Source organism: Onthophagus taurus, chromosome 1 (assembly GCF_036711975.1).
Source record: "Onthophagus taurus isolate NC chromosome 1, IU_Otau_3.0, whole genome shotgun sequence".
Classification (NCBI taxonomy): domain Eukaryota; kingdom Metazoa; phylum Arthropoda; class Insecta; order Coleoptera; family Scarabaeidae; genus Onthophagus; species Onthophagus taurus.
Window position 1 is genome coordinate 39,987,384 of NC_091966.1, and position 20,117 is coordinate 40,007,500.

At 32.6% G+C, this 20,117-nt stretch overlaps 2 protein-coding genes across 7 annotated transcripts in view; both read right to left on the minus strand.

Moving 5' to 3' along the window:
• LOC111428634 (Serine/threonine-protein kinase tricornered) overlaps window positions 1-20,117 on the minus strand; it is a 54,646-nt gene that overhangs the window by 18,663 nt on the left and 15,866 nt on the right. The window contains exon 1 of one of the 5 annotated variants that reach the window (XM_023064262.2): window positions 10,926-11,172. The exons of the other annotated variants lie outside the window; for them this stretch is intronic. Coding sequence (XP_022920030.1) covers window positions 10,926-10,998 — 73 coding nt within the window. The 5' untranslated portion in view covers window positions 10,999-11,172. Of the gene's footprint in view, window positions 1-10,925; window positions 11,173-20,117 lie in introns of those variants that run through there. 5 annotated transcript variants of the gene reach the window in all.
• The window catches only part of LOC111428635 (aryl hydrocarbon receptor nuclear translocator homolog), a 31,964-nt gene continuing 15,867 nt past the window's right edge, over window positions 4,021-20,117 (minus strand). For both annotated transcript variants that reach the window (XM_023064268.2, XM_023064269.2), the window contains exon 2: window positions 4,021-5,694. In XM_023064268.2, coding sequence (XP_022920036.1) covers window positions 4,138-5,694 — 1,557 coding nt within the window. In that variant the 3' untranslated portion in view covers window positions 4,021-4,137. The remainder of the gene's footprint in view (window positions 5,695-20,117) is intronic.

Consider the following 20,117-nt stretch of genomic DNA (forward strand, 5'->3'; position numbering starts at 1 on the left):
TAGAAGACTTCGAGAAACAGATAATCCTGCTCCAGCAAAAGCTATTTGACCGCATTTAGTTAATGTACAGGACGAAGAAGCTGTAATTAATGCTGTCATTGATAATCCTTCCATCAGCATTCGAAGAATAGCACACAACATACATATTAGCCAAAATTTTGCATGGCGCGTATTGAACCGCGAAGTCCTTCATCCGTATCGTAAACAGAATGTTCAAGCTCTACAACCAGGAGATAATCAGCAACGGTTAGCATTTTGTGAATGGTTATTGCAGCAAGATGGCCAGAATAGTTCTCTGGACAGATGAATCATGTTTTACACCAGATGGTATAAATAATTACCATAATGAACATATCTGGGCATTACAAAATCCGCATGCGATTAGACCAAGGAAATTTCAACAACGTTTCAGCATCAACGTTTGGGGTGGAATATTTAACAACAATTTACTAGCATGTACTTGATGGACGTTTAAACGCTGTAAATTACAGATTTCTTTTGAACAATACACTTTTTGATTTACTTGAAGATATACTTCTTAATGTAATTCAAAATATGTGGTACCAGCACGATGGTGCCCCACCTCATCGCGGAAGAGTAGTTGTCGAGCGGTTAAACCAATATTTTCCAAACCTTAATCCATTATATTTCTACTTATAGGGTCAAATGAAACAAATTGTGTATCAAGTGGAAATGAACACACGAGAACAGTTATTAAACAGAATACAAATGGCTGCTACTGAAATAAGAAATCAACCAAACATTTTTATTCGGCTGAAGAACTCTTTAATTCGTCATTGTGAAGCATGTATTCTAGCAGAAGATGGCTATTTTGAACAACATTTGCAATATTTATGTGTTTTAAGAAAATGTAGCAGTTAATCATGATATAAAAATTAAAACTTTAAAGTGTTACAATTTCGTAAATAATTGAAATAGGACATGTTCATTAACATTTTTTTTTGGTAATTGGATTAGCTATCATATGTCAAAGTTTGATGATGACCTAATAAATTACCCTGTATATCTGGCAATTTTTCTCCTTTGTCAAGTACTACCGCCTCCTGAAATATTTCCACGTCATTCATGAACACCTGTATAATTAATGAATAAGAGTTAGTCATTCTCCGGAATATTTGGTAAATGTAGTTCCGTGAAACTCTCGCTCTAGGATACGTTACTAATTTCCGCCTTCAAATCATAATTAGGGGGGAAATTAATTAATCTATAATAATTTCCTTGATGGGCTATTCTATCATGTCACATTATGCAGATCGGTCGTTTCTGCAAAACGTGATTAAGTGTCTCCTACCGAACATTCTTAATACAAAATTTTCGCTATGAGGTGACATCGAATAGAGGAATAACGTTAAAGAGGAGAATGTGTTCTGAGAATATTTTCTACTCATCGATTAAAAAGTCCTATTTTGGGAATACGTTATAAAGGAATAAATCTTTTCTGATCAGAATCCAGAAGATGTATTTTTAGTATCTGATGATGGTGCGTGGAAAAAACTTCTCATCTTTGTGTGGTGTTTTATCGTTAATTGCTAAATAACAATTTTCTATAATATATGGTATGCACTTCACGCACCTGAATGTATTATCATAAAGGAAGCTATGGCAAATGCAAGTCGATGCCATTGTGCGAATGTTTTCGCAATCCATAGAAAAACATGGTGTGAAGCACTTCATATACATAGGTTTATGGGCCAGACACATTGTATTTGAACTTTTAAACGCATATTTTTCAAAACTATGTTTTTCAAAATAATGACCACAATATCTCGAAATCTAAGATACGAATCCTTTTCAAATGTGAACAACTCATTACTGCCAATTAGAATAATTCTAATTTATCGAGTCGTTTCGGTTTTCAAAAATGTGTAATATTATGCCTAAAATTTACGTTTCAATATTTTTTAATAATCTTACTTTAGAAGCTTGTTCTTAGTTCAGGGATTAAAGTGCCGTACGTAACCAGATCTGCAATCGTGGTTACCACAAAACACCGTTATTTCATGAGGCTAAGTTGCCGAATACTTTAACAAAAAGCGACAGTTTCGTGATGCAAAACTTCTAAATTGTGCTCAAGATATGAATAAATATGCGCTGAAATGTACGCAGTTGTATGTTTATTTGGTTAAGTAATGTGCTTAAAGCAACAATAATTTCAGTACTTAATTACACATATAATTTTTAGGAACAAGAAAAATTCCAGATAACATTTTGGTAAATAATAGAACTAAAATAAAATTAACAATGGCTATTCATAATGATGTAAATAAACTTTTTAGTTCCAATATTTACTTAGCGCACTATTTTTATATAATGACATAATTGATATAAAACATTTAAAACTTCAGGAATAACTAATTAATTCCTGGAAATGAAACGATCACCTCAAAATTGGTAGAGAGAAGTTCTCATCGATAATAAATAAGCTATAGTAGAAACCACGAGAGCTGGCAGTGACAGATCGCTTAAAAATGGTATGAATCAAGATATGGACGTACGACTTAGATTATTTCACCACATACATTTAAATGTAGGTTATGTTAGTAATGGAGGTTATATGTCAAACATATATATTATTTATATTTATTAATATTTATTATAATATTAATTATTAATAATTATATAATAATTATATATAATATTTAATAATATTTATTATTAATATCATAAAGATATTATTTAATGATTTTCCTTTCAAAGAAAACATTTTCGGCTTGTGAAAATACTAACAGATTCATGACAACGCTCACAAGACGTTTCGATTTGAGGTTATAATTATAGAGTGACATCCCTTAGAAGAACAGACGTACTTTTTCGACGTGGCCATTTGAATTGTACAGCAGACATATTAAACTAATGCTATCTCTTTCCAACACACATTACTCTCTAGCGGTCTGTGAACTACGTATGGCATTTGTAAGAGCGGAAAATGATGATTTACTGCCAGCTCTCGTGGCGTCTACTATATCATCGTGGTTACATACCGGAAATTTCATATAACTCGCAATATATAAATGCAGTAACCATAGTTACAAAACTACTCCCATATAAAATGCAACATAGCTTCATAGTACAGGCATTGGGTAGTTTTGCAAAGGAAAAGTTTTGCTTGCAAAAAGGTGAGCCGCACGAATGATTCTAGTTCTAGGTCTTGTATTAGTTCTAGTGATAGTGCTAGTGTAAAACTAGAACTAACACTAGACCTAGAACTAGAAAGTATCGGGTTAAACTTTCTGGCAAAAACTTTCTAGTTCTAGGTCTAGTGTTAGTGCTAGTTTTAGATCAATAAAAATATGCAACATAGCGTATTAAGTAGCGCTACCTACCATACCACTGTCACTAGAACTAACATCACATCTAGAACTAGAAACATTCGGACATGTTGCATTTTATGTGGAACAAAGCAAGTAGGTACACCCTGGTTTCCATAGAAATATATTTTTGTATATTGTATTTTAAGTGAAATTCATTGTATCTATATTTCATGAAATATGAGTGTAGTTTCTCAAGTTGACTGTTTGTGAGATAGTGAATTAAGTCTTATAAACTCAGCTTTTATCTCTTGCGTAATCTTATTGCAGCTTCCTTCAGAGTCATCTTTGAGTTGGGATGAATCAAATGGATCTGGTTGTATTTTAATCAACACAAATGATTTCTTTTTAAAGGTTATAGAGTCTGATTAAGGTTGTACCAAATTAACATCAATATTAAAACCAAAAACACGCGAATCACAAGAACAAATTGCGTATCATATTAAAAATTCAATTTATAGCTACCAATTGCTATTAAAATTACTTATGAAACATTCTGAGCATACACCGAATTGTTGAACATAAAATATTTATTTTAATATAACAATAATTCAAAGAATGCAACAACAAAGCAAATTTTCATCAAATTGACGTTTTTAATAATAACGGTAAAATGAATTATAGTGTTGGCAAATAAACATGTTTTTCGAATTAGAAAATTACTGAAATAGCTAAAAATTGAAAAACAACATTTAAATAAAAAATAATAATTTATTTTCAATCATCTACTACACAGATTACAATCTACCTTTTTCAATTACAATCAAAGTTTAGATTATTTCTATTTTTAAATTATCGAGATTTATTTTTAATAGCTTTCATATTGATGTACTTGCCCTTCAGGACACAACAAGTTCATCATTTCCGGTACAATCTCCTCATGGGGTTGCGCTCCCAATCTCTGAGAATTTTTCATCTCAGAATTCCACATCCAATTATTATCCGCGTGAGTTTGTCCATTTTCGTAGTGTTGATATGTTTCGGCAATAACATTTTCATGTTGCGCATTCCAAGAAACATTTTCCCCCGTGGGATTTGGTGCTGCTACATTATTGTATAAATTTGATGGTGATTCCTCAACATTATAAGTTTGCGGTGTGTTACTGGTAAATGATTGCGATGGTATGAATTGTTCCGGATACGTTTGTGGTTGTTGCGGTGGTGCTTCTTGATAATTAGTTATCGGGTTGCTTTTAATAATCGTATTCGTGCAAACGATATACTCAACTTGATCCGAATAAGGATTCAAAAAGGCGTAAGCCGATATTCTTAACATAACCCAATCGTTCGTTTTTGAACGGAATCTTGCCATTACGGATAAAATCTGACCTTTCAACGTTAAAATTTGTTTTAAACTTTCTTTTAAATGGCCTTCGTCTTCTGCGTGAATAAATTTGAAACAATTATTACCCAACAAATCGATTGGAATGTAGCCCAAAATTTCCGTAACCCTTTGATCGATGAAAGTGAAATTTCCCTCAATATTAATCCGCGTAATAAATTCCGATAAATTTGCGACGTGATTAAAAGAAGTCGTTGTAATTTGTAACCTTCCTATAGCTATCAAAGAAGGACCCGAAGATGTGGTTAAATGAAAATTTTCGTTCGCCCAACTCTTAATGTAACCCGTACAATGAATTACCGCGTAATTTTGATCGTTTAAATTCAAGCTGCTTCTTTGTATCGATCTTGATTTGGATTGATCTTGATTTCTACCGAATCTCATGCGGCAGATGAAACCTCGTTTTAAACCGATTCCAACGCGATTTTCGCCGCCTAAATCTTTTTTGACCGTACCCGATTTCATATCCAAAACTCTTAAATTTCTCGATTCGATCATTAATTGCTCTCTAACCTTTTCAATATCATCGGGATGAATTCTATCGTAAATGCTGGCCCCTTCCCAATCACTTAGTAAACAATTCAACACGATTCCAACCGAATCGGACACGTAACTAATCACTCCACTGTCACAATTAACAACAAAAAGAAATCCATCCGCAGCCTCAAGAATTAAATGCTTCAATTCGTCATCGGAGAGAAACGAAGGTTTAAATGCTGGTTCCGGATTTCGAGTTCCTCCTCCGGATCGGAGATTTTTAATATGCGCAACGGCCATTCTTAAAATGGTTAATTTATCCGGTTTTCTTGCCAGGGTATTGCAAGTGGGTACCATGTCGGATAATTCGGATAAATACGCTGTCATCTTGTTGCGACGTCTCCTTTCGATTTCGCAATGGTTTTCTTTACTTAGTAAGCGGCCCTTATCGTCGCTTCTACTTGAATTAGCGGTTTTCGAATCTTCCGTTAAGTCGTCCTCCTCTTCGTCCCACATCATGCTGTTGGCGTTCAATTTCTGGGACATCTGTAATAGAAATACTGAGGGTACTGAAATATTTAATCTACTCACCCGAATTTCTTTTAAATTTAACAACTTAATTTCTTAGTTTCATTTTCACTATAACCGGCTTTTTTTTAACAGAAAATTTTTTTAAACTTTAAAATATTCTCAAATAATTAATTTAATTTGAATCAGAATGAACCAGTTTTGTTTTTATCAAGAAAATTCTTGAAAGTTCAGCATAAAATAAAATGTATTTGAATTTTACACAAAAATATTATTCTAAGTAGTTAATTTTGAGGAGAGAAAATAAGTTTGAATACTTCCATTATCAGGATTTTCCAAAGAGATTTTTACGTCATAATTATATATAAAAAAATTTCAATGTAACGGATCTCGTCAGAACGGACAAAATATTTTTAAGTCATACTAATATTGTCCAACTTGGGTTATATTATTCTGTCCTCAAGTTGCTCTATTCAATGCTCATAGATAAAGTCGGGGTATTCCCCAAGTTGTCTATACGATGTATAAATCAAGGACGATAGTTCTAATTGTTACTATACGCTAGATTCTTGTATATTTTTATTGAACTAAGGGTAGAACTAACACTAGACCTAAAAATAGAAACATTCTGGTTTAGCCGTCTTAAGAAACGAAAGGCTAAAACCCGAATGTTTCTAGTTCTAGGGTTAGTTCTTGTAACAGTGTTAGATAACATTAAATAGCGCTAGATAACGCTAGGATGTTGTATACCTTTATTGAACTAAAACTAGAACTAACACTAGACCTAGAACTAAAAAGTTTGCGAATGTTTCTAATTCTAGGTCTAGTGTTAGTTCTAGTTCTCTTATTCAACGCTAAATTGTTGTATATTTTTATTGAACGGAGGGTAGAACTAACACTAGACCTAGAAACATTTGGATTAAGCTATACGTCTGTTAAGACGGCTGAACCCAAATGTTTCTAGTTGTAGGTCTAATGTTACTTATAGTTTTACTTCAATAAAAATATACAACATCTTAGCGTGAAAACTAGAACCAACATTAGTCCTAGATACGGTCCTAGTAATAGTGCTAGATAACATTAAGTAGTGCTAGATAACGCTAGGATGTATATTCTTATTGAACAAAAACTAGAACTAATACTAGAGATTATTCCACTTAATGTTAAGGAGAGAAAATAAGTTTGAATACTTCTTTGAATCTTATCAGGATTCTGCAAACAGATTTTTACATGATAATTATATACAGGGTGATTCAAAAAAAACCGCTGACAGACTTGTAGGGTAGATAATACATGAAAAATTTAGATAAGTAGTCTTAATATGCATGGAGTCGCAAATGCTTCCTTAACGAGATATAGGGGATCAAAGATTCTTTAAAATAAAACATTATCTGCAATAAAAAGCCCTTTTTTAAAATTATTGTCTACGGCATTACTAATTTTGTCAAACGGGCAGTATTTTCGTGTAAAGTGATCAATTATCTATCAATTGGTCTCTTACAAAACACTGATCCAAGCAATAGTTTTTAAGAAAAACACGTTTGTCCAATCAAAAACTGTTGCTTTAATCAAAGTTTTATAAGAGACCAATTGATAGATAACTGGTTTTTTGAATCACCCTGTATAATAAAACCTCGATATAACGGACAAAATATTTTTAAGTCATACCAATATTGTCCAACTTGGGTTATATTATTATGTCCTCAAGTTGCTCTATTCAATGCTCATAGATAAAGTCGGGTTGTCTATACGAGTTGTCTATACGATGTATAAATCAAGGACGGTAGTTCTACTTTTAATTGTTACTATGCGCTAAATTGTTGTATATTTTTATTGAACAGGCAAATAATGACACATTTTGAGTCAATCAATAAGCTTCATGAAAACCAATTTAGTTTCCGCTCTGGTCGGAGTACTAAGGATGCTGTTGTGAATTTCATGAAAATTTTGTTATGATGCTTACGAAAAGCGGAAATTTGTGTATCTCATGATTTACTATTGTACAAACTTGAACATGTCTTCCGATTTGCACCTTTCGGATAGATCCCAACAAGTTAAATGCGGAGATTGCCTCTCTGAGCGTCTTCCTATTACAAGGAGCTCCTAGGTATTTGGGCGGAGATGTGAAATGTTTGTTATATGTGGATGACGCAACGCTGCTGGTGAGTGGTGATGAGTATGAGTTTGTCCTCGTCGAGCGGGTTGGTGATGGCAGCAAATGAGTGGTGTGTTGCCAATGAACTTTGCTTAAATAATGAAAAGACAGTCCAATCACTGTTCAGTCTTAGACACCATCATGTAAAGGAACTTTCCACTAAATTTATGGGGTTAACAATGAGTTCTCAAACATTTTCTTTTGCGCCGATTGGTTGCTTCGGTGTTTGCTGAGGTAGCAAGAACCGCCTATTTCGTATTGATTCACTCAATTATAAGTTATTGTGTATGTATGTAGTTTCATGTGAGGTTGGTTAAACCACAGGTAGTATAACCAAAGCACTTAGGCCCCAACGGTCCCTTTGTACATCCTCACGATTTACTTCGGCCATGTGTAGGTCTATTTGGAGGAGTGAAAGATGTTCGAAGATGGCATCCGATCAGGCTGATACCGCTTCTCGCCTCGCCTTCAGCCGGGCTGGTACTCCAACGCCCAGAAACTTGGGTGCATGGCTGAGTACCGCTCAAAGAGCGCAGACGCGCTTTCAACCCGTTTTTACGTTCACAACCTCCAACTACACATGTATCTGACGACAACCAGAGATGTTAGACTGGTTGCCGGGACCGACGGCTTAACGTCCCCTCCGAAGGACGGGGAGGCGACTCGGCGTGTATTCACTGGGAATCGAACCCAGGACGCCGGCGTGGTAGCCCGAGAGCTTACCACGGGGCCATTCGCTCCCCCGTATAAGTTATTGTATAATTGCTTGGGGGGAAAAGCACAGCTAGCTCCCACATATTTGGTCTACAGCACAGTGCTTTGAGGATCATTTCAAAGCTGAGATATAGAGATGATTGCCGTCACGTCTTCAGACAGCTGAACGTTTTGACAGTACCATCTGTTCTTATTTTAGAATGTCTTTTATACATTTACAATAACAGAAACAAATACTGCACGCATGCTCTGACCTGCACAATTATGAGACGCGAAACTGTGGAAATATTTATGTTGACCTTTGTCGACTGAGTGGAATGCAAAAAAGCTATAGATATACTGCTCAAGTCTTATATAATAAATTGCCCTCGAAAATTAGAACATTCCAGAAAAATAAGACGTTCTGCTCAGTCCATGAATATCTAAGTAGCAGTGTTACTATGTAATTTGAGTTTATAGTTAGTGTTGAACTGTACTGCGTTTTGAATATGACGAGTGTAAGCCCTGGCATTGGCACAATAAAGTTTATTCTTATTCTATTCATCTCTAGTTTTACTATTTTTTAGTTTAAAGGTTATATCTCTCATTTGAATGAAAGTAACGTCTTTAAAGCAGAATTCAGTTGGAGTAGTGTGTAATACCGCCAAAGTACCCATTAAAGTCATTTGCTGTTAACAATACTGCCTCAGAAACCACCCTGGACGGATTATTGAACCTGATAACATTCCAGACGCCAGCTTGCTTGTTCTTAGAGTGTTTTCATAGGGACGCGTTAGCTGACTTTTGTTGTTAAAATAAGCTGTCTACAAGTTCTCTTTTTATTATTTAAATATTCTTTGGTAACTAAGCCAGGATCGATATGATGAATGTCAGACAATAAACGGAGTCTGTCCCTTAACATTCTTATCTAATCATTAAACCAATGGACCGCCCCCACAGTATTATTAATTCTAACGAATTTATACTTTTTTCGAAAGCTAATATTGATATAGGTATTGAAAACCGTAAAATATTGCCTTGGCATCATAGCTGCCTCGGCTTCTAAGTAATATATTTATATTAAAGATAAGTTTACTTTATTTTAAGAACTAGAACTACTGCCTCTGCAGCACGGCTGCCTCGGTTTCTGAATATGTTAGTATTGAAAACGTAGAACTTCTGCCTCGGCAGCGTGGCTGCCTCGGCTTCTAAGTAATATGTTTGTATTAAAGAAAAGTTTACTTTATTTCAAGAGTTGAACTAAAATGTTTCTAGTTCTAGGTCGTGTTAGTTCTTGTAATAGTGCTAGATAACACTAAATAGCACTAGATAACGCTAGGTTGGTGTATGTTTTTATTGAACTAAAACTAGAACTAACACTAGACTCAGAACTAGAAATATATGAGTTTAGCCGTCTTAAGAGACGAGCGGAACTAATCATAAGTAATCATTTTGTCACTATTTCTCATTAGCCATAAATCGAACAAAAAAATAAAATTTATTTAAAATTTTCTAGTGAAATTTAATAAAGCTGTAAGACTATAAATAGTAATAGGATGTCGAAATTCATTAAATAGTTGATGGAATGAAATTTATTGAAGAAATTTTGAAAGTGCTCTTAACACCAAATTAAGACCACATTATGTGAAGAATGAAATCGTTTTAAAAAAAAATAATTAGAAAATTGATTAAATAAGAAATTTTAATATGAAAGTTATAAAGAATTTAATAGACAGGTGTATAGATAAAATAAAATGGGTAACATGAACGCACTGTACAACCTCAATCACGCGTTATTTCGTAATCATGCTGACTTTCACGATGACTCACATCCCGTTCAACTCTATTTTCAAAGGTTTCGTGGGTCATTCGTGTTGTAGTTAATTATTGCAGTTTGTAATGATTTTTAGGATTAGGAAACGAGATATCCTTTAATCAAAAAAAAACTATAAAATAATACCTCCTTATTCAGATAAGTAATGAATTGTTAATTTCTTATCTAATTAAAACGAGAAATAATAAAATCCGCTTTTTTTTGTGTGATGATGTAAAGGAGATACGTAATATGTAAATATCTATTAACCTTCGCCTTTTCGTTTCTACTCTAAGGTTGTACTTTTTCAAGTTCCGTTATGATGCATTTATTTTAGAGAAATCAATAAAGTAGCAGTATCGATTCTGTTGGTAACAAAACGTTGGCATAAATTGAAATAATTAATGCGAAGATGAATTAAAGATTTAAATTTTTTCGTGAAAAATTCTTTACCTTGAGATGAAATAAAACTTTATCAATCTAAATTTATCTGCGATAAGACTAATCTGATGTGTTTTGAGTAAACGCCGAATTACCACCGATTTACGCAGGCTAACAAAACTCAATGAATTTTCAATTGACTCTTACCTACGCTTGTATAATCCGAAACCCTTTCCTTCGGCGAGGTTACTTGAAGAAAAAACTTGCAAGGGTACCACATTATTTTAATTTACGTTAATTTTTATGTTTATTTAAAACAACTTAAACGATCTAATTTTTGTTATCTTTATTAACTGGGCGAAATGCGCACTTTAAACAATTTACGCCAATTAACGAGTAAAAATAATAATGTTTTTTCAATTGGTGCCATTTGAACCTGTTTTTTTAATAAAAACTTCAAATAAAAAAAACAATAATAAACGATGTTTTGCGGAACGACGTTCGCGGGCGACTGAATGATGTCGTTTAGTAGCTTATCGGACAGAGAAAGTCGATGTGACTCGCAGTCAGGAAAACGAAAAACGGTAAATGAGTAACAGGTACCTATCTGAATTAAATATGAATTAAGAAAGAAAATTATATTCTAATAAATAAAATTTTTGATTAAATAGTAAATTCCGCAAGATCGATTAACTACAATCGAAAGTAATCGTTTGGCAAATAATGATGTAATTGATTATTGTCGTTTAAACTTTATCGTAACTCATAAAGTGAATTTCACTTAACCCTTTGTGTCCTGACGGTACTTTAAAGTACCTGTAGTTTTAAACACTAATTTTAAACTGTAGTCATCTATTCGGCGCATTTAGAGCTGCCGGTATTTTCTACTATACAAGAAAGAACCTGTATAAAAAATAGCGCAATCCGCACTGTAGGGTTTTAGGTACATTTAAACTTATTCATCCAGATGTGAGGTTAGAAGTTTAGTGAAAAGTGGTGTTGCTGAATTTTGTTGTTCAAAAACAGATACAATAACAATAATAACAGGTACAATATTGAGATTGATGTAAAAATGAGCCAAGCGAATACAAATACGTTTTGGTACTAGAATAAAGCTTTGACTGATGATGAGCTTGAAAAGTTTGTGTTGAATTAGAAAATCTTCCGTTGCATAATTCTGAACAGACAGACATAGAAGATGACATTGTTCTTACCAGTGCTAGTGAGGTACCTATGCTAGAAGATGAAGAAGTAGAAATACGTGGCAAAGGACCCAGGAAGAAGAACAAGGCAGAAATTGATAGAAAATGGAGAAAACGGAAAAAAACAGACTGAAATTCCAGGATGCGATTATCCAGAGGAAATAATTGGTGATACTTTTGCAACTTGCAATAATCCTACAGATTATTTTCTAACACTGATGGGTAACTATGTGAAAGATATTACCTTTCAAACGCTAAAGTTGAAAGATGAAGAGTTACTGTTTCCTTGGCATAAATTTCTTAATAAGTTATCACAGTTTGCCAAGCTATAAACTCTTCTGGAGTAATGCCGAAGACTTGGGTGTACCACTTATCATACGAACAATCACCTGTAACAGGTTTCAGGAGATTTGATCATATCTGCATGTTGACGATACAGCATTATTCCTAAGAACAATACGGATAAACTATACAAGATTCGTCCAGTTATTATCATGGCACTAGGCAGTCGGTTGTGGATGAATTCATGACAATCTTCAAAGGGAGGTCAAGTGTAAAATAACTCAATCCCATGAAGGCCACAAAAAGTACATAATAGTTATTTAACCAACAAGTCTATTAATGAAGGCGATTAATTATCGAGATATTTTAACGAGTGAGCGAACGTTAATTATTGAGATAATTAATCGCATTTTAATATACGAGTTAGTTACAATATTTTTCCGTTGACCGTCTTTTCAACAAAATAGAGAAAATCCATCGTTGAAAAATCTCCCAATTCTGTCACTGGCAAAATAACCTCACTTTTAATGTGTCATAATTTATTTTTGTAGTCTTACCGAATAGATATAGTGGTCGGTTGGGTCGGTATTACAAATTTCATTGGAGAATATTTATTAAATTGACTACTATTTAGTTCGGTCGGACTTTCTTAAAATCGTTTATTAATAGAAAATCGTTTATTAATAGGTGTCATTAATGAATGATTTTGTATACATTTATAAATCATATAAATACACGGTCGACGGAAAAGAAATTTAATGTGTATCAGGGAAAATCTCCTGAAATTGAAGAAAAATTTGTGCTTCAATTTACTGATCTTTTGGAGAAACTGAAAATTGAGAAAACCTTAGCTTGTGAAACAACAAGGTCTATAAAAAAGGTGCACCAAAAAATTATGTAGATAATAAACGAATGAAAAGAGGAGATTATGATTACCGGATATCAAATTTAGATGTAAGTTATTACAAATGGAAGACTGGGTGAAATTTTGCTCTAATTTTCATGGAACAGAAGACACCACCAAACAGATCTACCGAACCCATAAAAACATGGGTTCGGTAGATTATACCAATCAACTTTGTCAACTTACTGACGACGTAAGACTTGGCAACCATGGTTCGCACTGGATTACTTTTGGAAAAGAAAGAGGAAGGTGTGAAAATTGTTCTGCCAAAGCTATTTAGCTCAGACCCCACTCAAAATGTACTGCGTGCAAAGTTTATTGATGTTGTAATGAAAAAAACAACTGTTTTTCTGAATATCATGATGTGATTTAGCTAAAACAAGTGTTACTTATTTTCCAATGTAATCAAAAATGTATGATTTTTATAATAGCAATAAAACTTTTTGTATATTGCAACATCACCAAAATATATTTTAATGCCTGACGGTACTCTCAAGTACCATTATCCCTCTGGACTGGGGGGATGGTCATATTTTGCTAAAATTGATTCCAGTGGCCTTTACTGAGTTGTATTTTGATAGCGTTTTAATTCTGTCACAAAGTTTCAAAATGTTTGACTTCTTGGGACACGAGGGGTTAGGATACAATATACAAAAATATATTTCCATAGAAACCAGGAACCTAGAACTAGACGGCTAAACCTGAATGATTCTAGTTGTAGGTGTAGTGTTAGTTCTGCATAGTAACAGTGCTAATGTAAAACTAGAGCTAACACTATACCTAGAACTAGAAACATTTGGGTTTAGCCGCACGTCTCTAACGACGGCTAAATCCGAATGATTCTAGTTCTAGGTATAGTGTTAGTTCTGCATAGTAGTTCTAGTTTTAATTGTTATGCAGCGCTACACTAAGAACTAGAATCATTCGGGTTTAGCCGTCTTAAGAGACGTACGGTTAAACCCAAATGTTTCTAGTTCTACGTCTCATGTTAGTTCCACTTTTATTTCAGTAACAATAGACATCAATTTAGCGCTTTATAACAATTAAAACTAACACTAGACCTAAAACTAGAAAGTTTCGGGTTTAGCTGTGCTTCTTGAGACGCACCAAATTCCTGGTAAAGTTAATTAATTTGTTTATTGGTATATAAAAAAGGATAATGTATGCAGGTAAATAAGAATCACTCAAAAAGGGTATACTTTGGCTGTATTGATTAAGTTGTATTTCAAACTTCGCTTATCATAAATGATGAGAGATATCGTGTTGTTGAAGCTGCATATCAATAGAAAATCGATTCAGTTTTATATTCCTTATTAACGAAATGCTATTTGTTATTTAAAATGTTATTTTCAAAGTAGTGAGCCAAAAATTGCGTACACAATTTGTTAGAAATGACGCGGTAACTGAGAACGATGTAAACAAAGTCCAGGAGGTGCGATTTGGCTCCGATGGATTATTATTTATGGGAAGCCATCAACGACAAATATTATGCCAATCATCCACAGAATCCAGTGTACGCAATGCCTTTAAGCGTCAACAACGATTTACTATTTATCATCATTCATGGCTTGAATATACATCGTGACAGTACATATCATGGTTATTAATCTTGAGCTGCAAATAATCTTAATAAAAGGTGTGAAATAATGTGGTTCGTTTTAAACTTGCCATAATTGATCATGAGCTGTGATAGAAATTCAGTATTACATTCCCAGTTAATGAATGTCTCGGTGAATGCATAACATTGGTAACATATTCTTTAAAAATATTAAAAATGAAAAAAAAATACTAAACACGAAGTTAGGTTAGAATCTGTCAAATGTCAAAATTATTATAACGATTTTTTGATAAATATTGAAATTATCTTAATAAGAATCAAAAATGCTTTCATTTGATATCAAACACGATATATTTGGGTTAAAAAATAAAAACGTTAGGTTAGAAACTGTCAAATGTCAAAATTAAATATAACGATTTTTTGATAAATATTGAAATGATTTTAATAAGAATCAAAAATGCTTTAATTTGATACTAAACACGATATGTTTACGTTAAAAAATAAAGAAGTTAGGTTAGAATCTGTCAAATGTCAAAATTAAATATAACGATTTTTTTATAAATATTAAAATTATCTTAATAAGAATCAAAAATGCTCTCATTTGATACCAAACATGATATATTTGGGTTAAAAAATAAGAAACGGGTTATAATCTGTCAAATGTCAAAATTAAATATAACGATTTTTTTGATAAATATGAAAATGATCTTAATAAGAATCAAAAATGTTTTCATTTGGTACCAAGCACGATATATTTGGGTTAAAAAATAAAAAAGTTAGGTTATAAACTGTCAAATGTCAAATAATCGCCTTTTTTTTTGCTAAAAATTAAGATATCTCGATAACGATTGGACGTAAATAGGTCGAGTTTGGGTTCATTTTAAAGGATTTTTCATTTTCTATCCATTTATGTTAAAAATAGAATACCTTTACAACTAAAAAATTATAATAACAATTTTTTGATAAGTATTGAAATGATCTGAATAAGAATCAAAAATGCTTTAATTTGATATCAAACACGATATATTTGGGTTAAAAATAAAAAAGTTAGGTTAGAAAATGTCAAATGTCAAATAATCGCAATTTTTTTGCTAAAAATTAAGATATATCGATAACGGTTGGAGATAAATAGGTCGAGTTTGGGTTCATTTTAAAGGATTTTTAATTTTCTATTCATTTATGTGAAAAAAAGGACACCATTATAACTAAAAAAAATTCTGAATTGATCCTTATTAAGAAACAAATACGATTTTATCCGACTAATCCAAAAAATTTGGTTATGTCCGACTACTGATGAAAAAAGAGTTCCCAAAAGAGTAATCTTCTAACCACAAACCGACCGAAGGGGAAGACCTCCAACTCAATGGCAAGATAACATAAAGAGGGATTGCTTTGGAGTTGCTTGGAGTAAAGAATTAGCGAGAAAGACTTCCTATATCACAAGGACTTCAATAACAATATAGATGAAACTTTATAACAGTATTTAAAAAAGTCACCTTTAAAACCTCCAACCTCACCCGCAAATTCTAAACTGGAAATACTTATCATAATGAAGATAACCTTTAATAATGTTAATACACATCGGTAGCGGCACCTGATGATTGAGTAATTCGAAACCGGTAAATTTATTTTATTTAATTCCAAAGAAAGGTAAGTTAAAAAAAATGTAAGTTTAAAAATAAACGAAATTTCAACAAATTACGCCGACTCATATTTGATTTTTATATTTTGTGTTATAACAAACACCATATTTGGTATTCGATATCTTTGGAATTTCTTTGAAAAATTACACCAAATTTACATTGCTAATGAATCACTCTTATTTACTTAATTTATTATTAGTTCAGCTTATATCATTTAGATAAACAACAATTTTAAGCCATATCAAACCCGAATCGCTATTATTATACAACATTAAAACTGCATTAAACACGTACTTAATTTACATTATAATGTTTTTGTTTTTCTAATTTTTTGACCTTGCCGGCTTACTTTCACTTCGTTTATTCGATAACAAACTTTAAATTAAATAAATATTTTCCAAACTCGAAACGAGATGATTTTATTTCATTTTATTTCGTTTTATTTCAAGCAATTTGTTGATTCTTACAAACGTCACCACGTGGGTTCTTTTCACCCACTTGTAACCTTGTAATTTAATAATAAATTTAAAACAGACAGACTTAATTAGAAAAAATGTAAAAATTAAACTACGTTTAACGACACGACTTAGGGACATTTAAGGATACGAATTCGAAGAGAAAGAATTTGTGAACGCTTGTTAAAATTGCGAAACGACAGTCGTCGTCTCGGCTGCAACTATTAGCTAGCTTCTCTTCTTATAAGAGTCTCTCTCGTTAAGAAATACACAACATTATCGTTTCGCGGTAACTCTGCGTCCCGTTCTACACGGTCGGAAACTATTAAATTCCCTAACTGTAAAACGTATAGACGTTTCAAGACTAACTAACGAACGTTAGAAATCGAATTTTTCGAAACACACAAAGATTTCGTCCAATTCCAGATTTTCATCTGCGACGCGATAAATCTCAAGAATTGATTTGTTTATTATTTACTGCTTTGATCTTTAATTTATTGGGTATTAAACCTCGGTCCACTTCTTGCGACGAGAAAAGAAGTAGGAGAGGTTTAAACCAATCTCCAACGGTATCGGTTTAGTTTTATTACTAGGACGCGAACTGTTATAAAACAGCAAAATGGTATAAAACGGTATATCTACATAAAGTATTCACAATTATGATGTTTACTTCGAAACGATAATAAATTATAATGCAGATAATGAGCACAATTTTACATGAAAATTGATGTGTTTATATAACTAAAAGACTGAAAAATCTTTTATGTTAGAGTTAGAAATTTAACATTTTATTGCTTTCATTAGTATTAGTAACTTTGGTACTAAGCTAACGACGCTGGTGAGTCAGTAACGAAGAAACTGCGTTAATAGGTCGACCTTTTATTTAAATAGCCTTTCTCATCTATAAGTAAGAATTTGCCAAGTAGTTCTGTAAGCAGTTTGTTACCAATGTTAGCTTGCTAATTTATATGGTTAATTGTTTGTTCCCCTTCACGCTGTGTTGTCGTTATTAATTATTTATATTTATTAATATAATTTGTATTTATAGATTTATTACAATTTATGATTCAAATATATTGCGTAATATATTACGTAACACTTCAAATAAAAGCTTTGTTTTCGTGTTTTTCTATTTAATACGCACCTTCCCTTCGTGTGCAGCGCAAATTATGATGTTATTGACAGATGGCGTTGTAATCGATAAAGCTATATTTGGTATACAGTCGAACCTGGGATAAATGAGACCTTTAAAATCCCTCTTACAGATATCCCAGTAACCCAAAATCCCAATTTCAAGGTCTCAAATAAAATATTTATAGTGTTTGTTGCTTCAGCTTTGGTTAATACAGGATTTTATATTTCTGAAACTAAGTTTAGATTGGTTTTTGAACCAGTTTAGAGTGTTTGTTTCGTAGTTTATAATTATTAGAGTTGATTGCTGAACAAATTCGACAACCATAAAAATCTTTGTTAAAGTTTTTCATAGTAACAGTGCTAATATAAAGCTAGAGCTAACACTATATCTAGAACTAGAATCATTTGGGTTTAACCGCACGCCTCTAAAGACGGCTAAATCTGAATGATTCTAGTTTTAGGTATAGTGTTAGTTCTATACAGGGTGTATCTGAATGACTGCAACAAACTTCAAGGGGTGATTCTTTAGTGAATTTTAAGGGTACTTTCATATATGAACCATGGGCGACTTCGGCCCCCCTGGGGAGCTACGCCCCTCCAAAAATGGCGGAAAATTTTGGTTTAATTTTTTTTTCTCAAAAATCATAAACGCTAGGAAAATGAAATTTGAGGAATATGTTTAACTCATAATAGGGCACGTTTTGACCCTATTTGTACTTTCAACCTACTCTTCTAAACTACTAAACGTAACCACCCCCGTTCAATTTATGCCTAGATTTTTTTTATGAAGATGATAAATACGTTGGAAAAATTTCAGTTAGATAGATAAAACTATTCTAAAGCTTTTTTGTCTCTCTGATGTTCTTCGAAAATTGAATAATTTCTGAGAAAAAAAATAATTAAGCAAACACTAACTGTTAAGCTGTAGGGTTGTTAAATCTTAGTAGGTTTTGCAATCTTTGTTAGAAATATTTTTGACGTTTAAATGTCAGTGGCTTTCGTACGATTATTATTGTTTTATTTAAAATTTTGAAACGTCGAGTGAACGAGCGTAAATGCGATAGAACTTTATTAAAAGTTAATTTGAAAAACAATAATAATAATAAGAAAAACACTGACATTTAAACGTCAAAAATATTTCTGACAAAGATTACAAAGCCTACTAAGACGTTTTCATTAAAAATTCATTCCAACTTTTGATCGACAACCCCGTTGTTTAACGTGCAGTGTTTGCTTTATTATTTTTTTTCTCAAAAATTAGTCGTTTTTGGAAAAATTTTAAAGAGACAAAAAAGTTTTAGGATACTTTCATCTACCTAGATAAGTTTTTTTTAATGTATTTATCATCTGCATACAAAAAATATTAGCAAAAATGTAAAGGGGGTGGTTACGTTTAGTACTTTAGAGGGGTAGGTTGAAAGTACAAATAGGGTCAAAACATGCCCTATTATGAGTTAAACATGTTCCCCAAATTTCATTTTCCTAGCGTTTATGGTTTTTGAGAAAAAAAAATTAAACCAAAATTTTCCGCCATTTTTGGAGGGGTGTAGCTCCTTAGGGGAGCCGAAGTCGCCCATGGTTCATATATCAAAGTACTCTTAAAATTCACTAAAGAATCACCCCTTGAAGTTTGTTGCAGTCATTCAAATACACCCTGTATACACTCAGGTGCAAAAAAACGCAACAAGCTAATATTTGGTAAAGTTTGAAATGTGATAATTTTTTTATTTTTCGTTCTATTTTCATGATTTTTTCAACAAACTGTAGATAAAAATGTCTAATTTCATGTTCCATATCCAGCCTTTTGTTAAATGCTGGTCATTTAGTCGGTAAACAGGGTTAATTGAAATGTCGTTCTAGGATCCTAATTTTAAAACACCCTGTGGAATAATTTAGTGTATAAATTGTTTCAAAATACAATTTTGTTTTCGTGTTTTTCTATTTAATACGCACCTTCCCTTCGTGTGCAGCGCAAATTATGATGTTATTGACAGATGGCGTTGTAATCGATAAAGCTATATTTGGTATACAGACGAACCTGGGATAAATGAGACCTTTAAAATCCCTTTTACAGAGATATCCCAGTAATCCAAAATCCCAATTTCAAGGTCTCAAATGGATATTCATAGTATTTGTTGCTTCAGCTTTGGTTAATACAGGATTTTATATTTCTGAAACTAAGTTTAGATTGGTTTTTGAACCAGTTTAGAGTGTTTGCTTA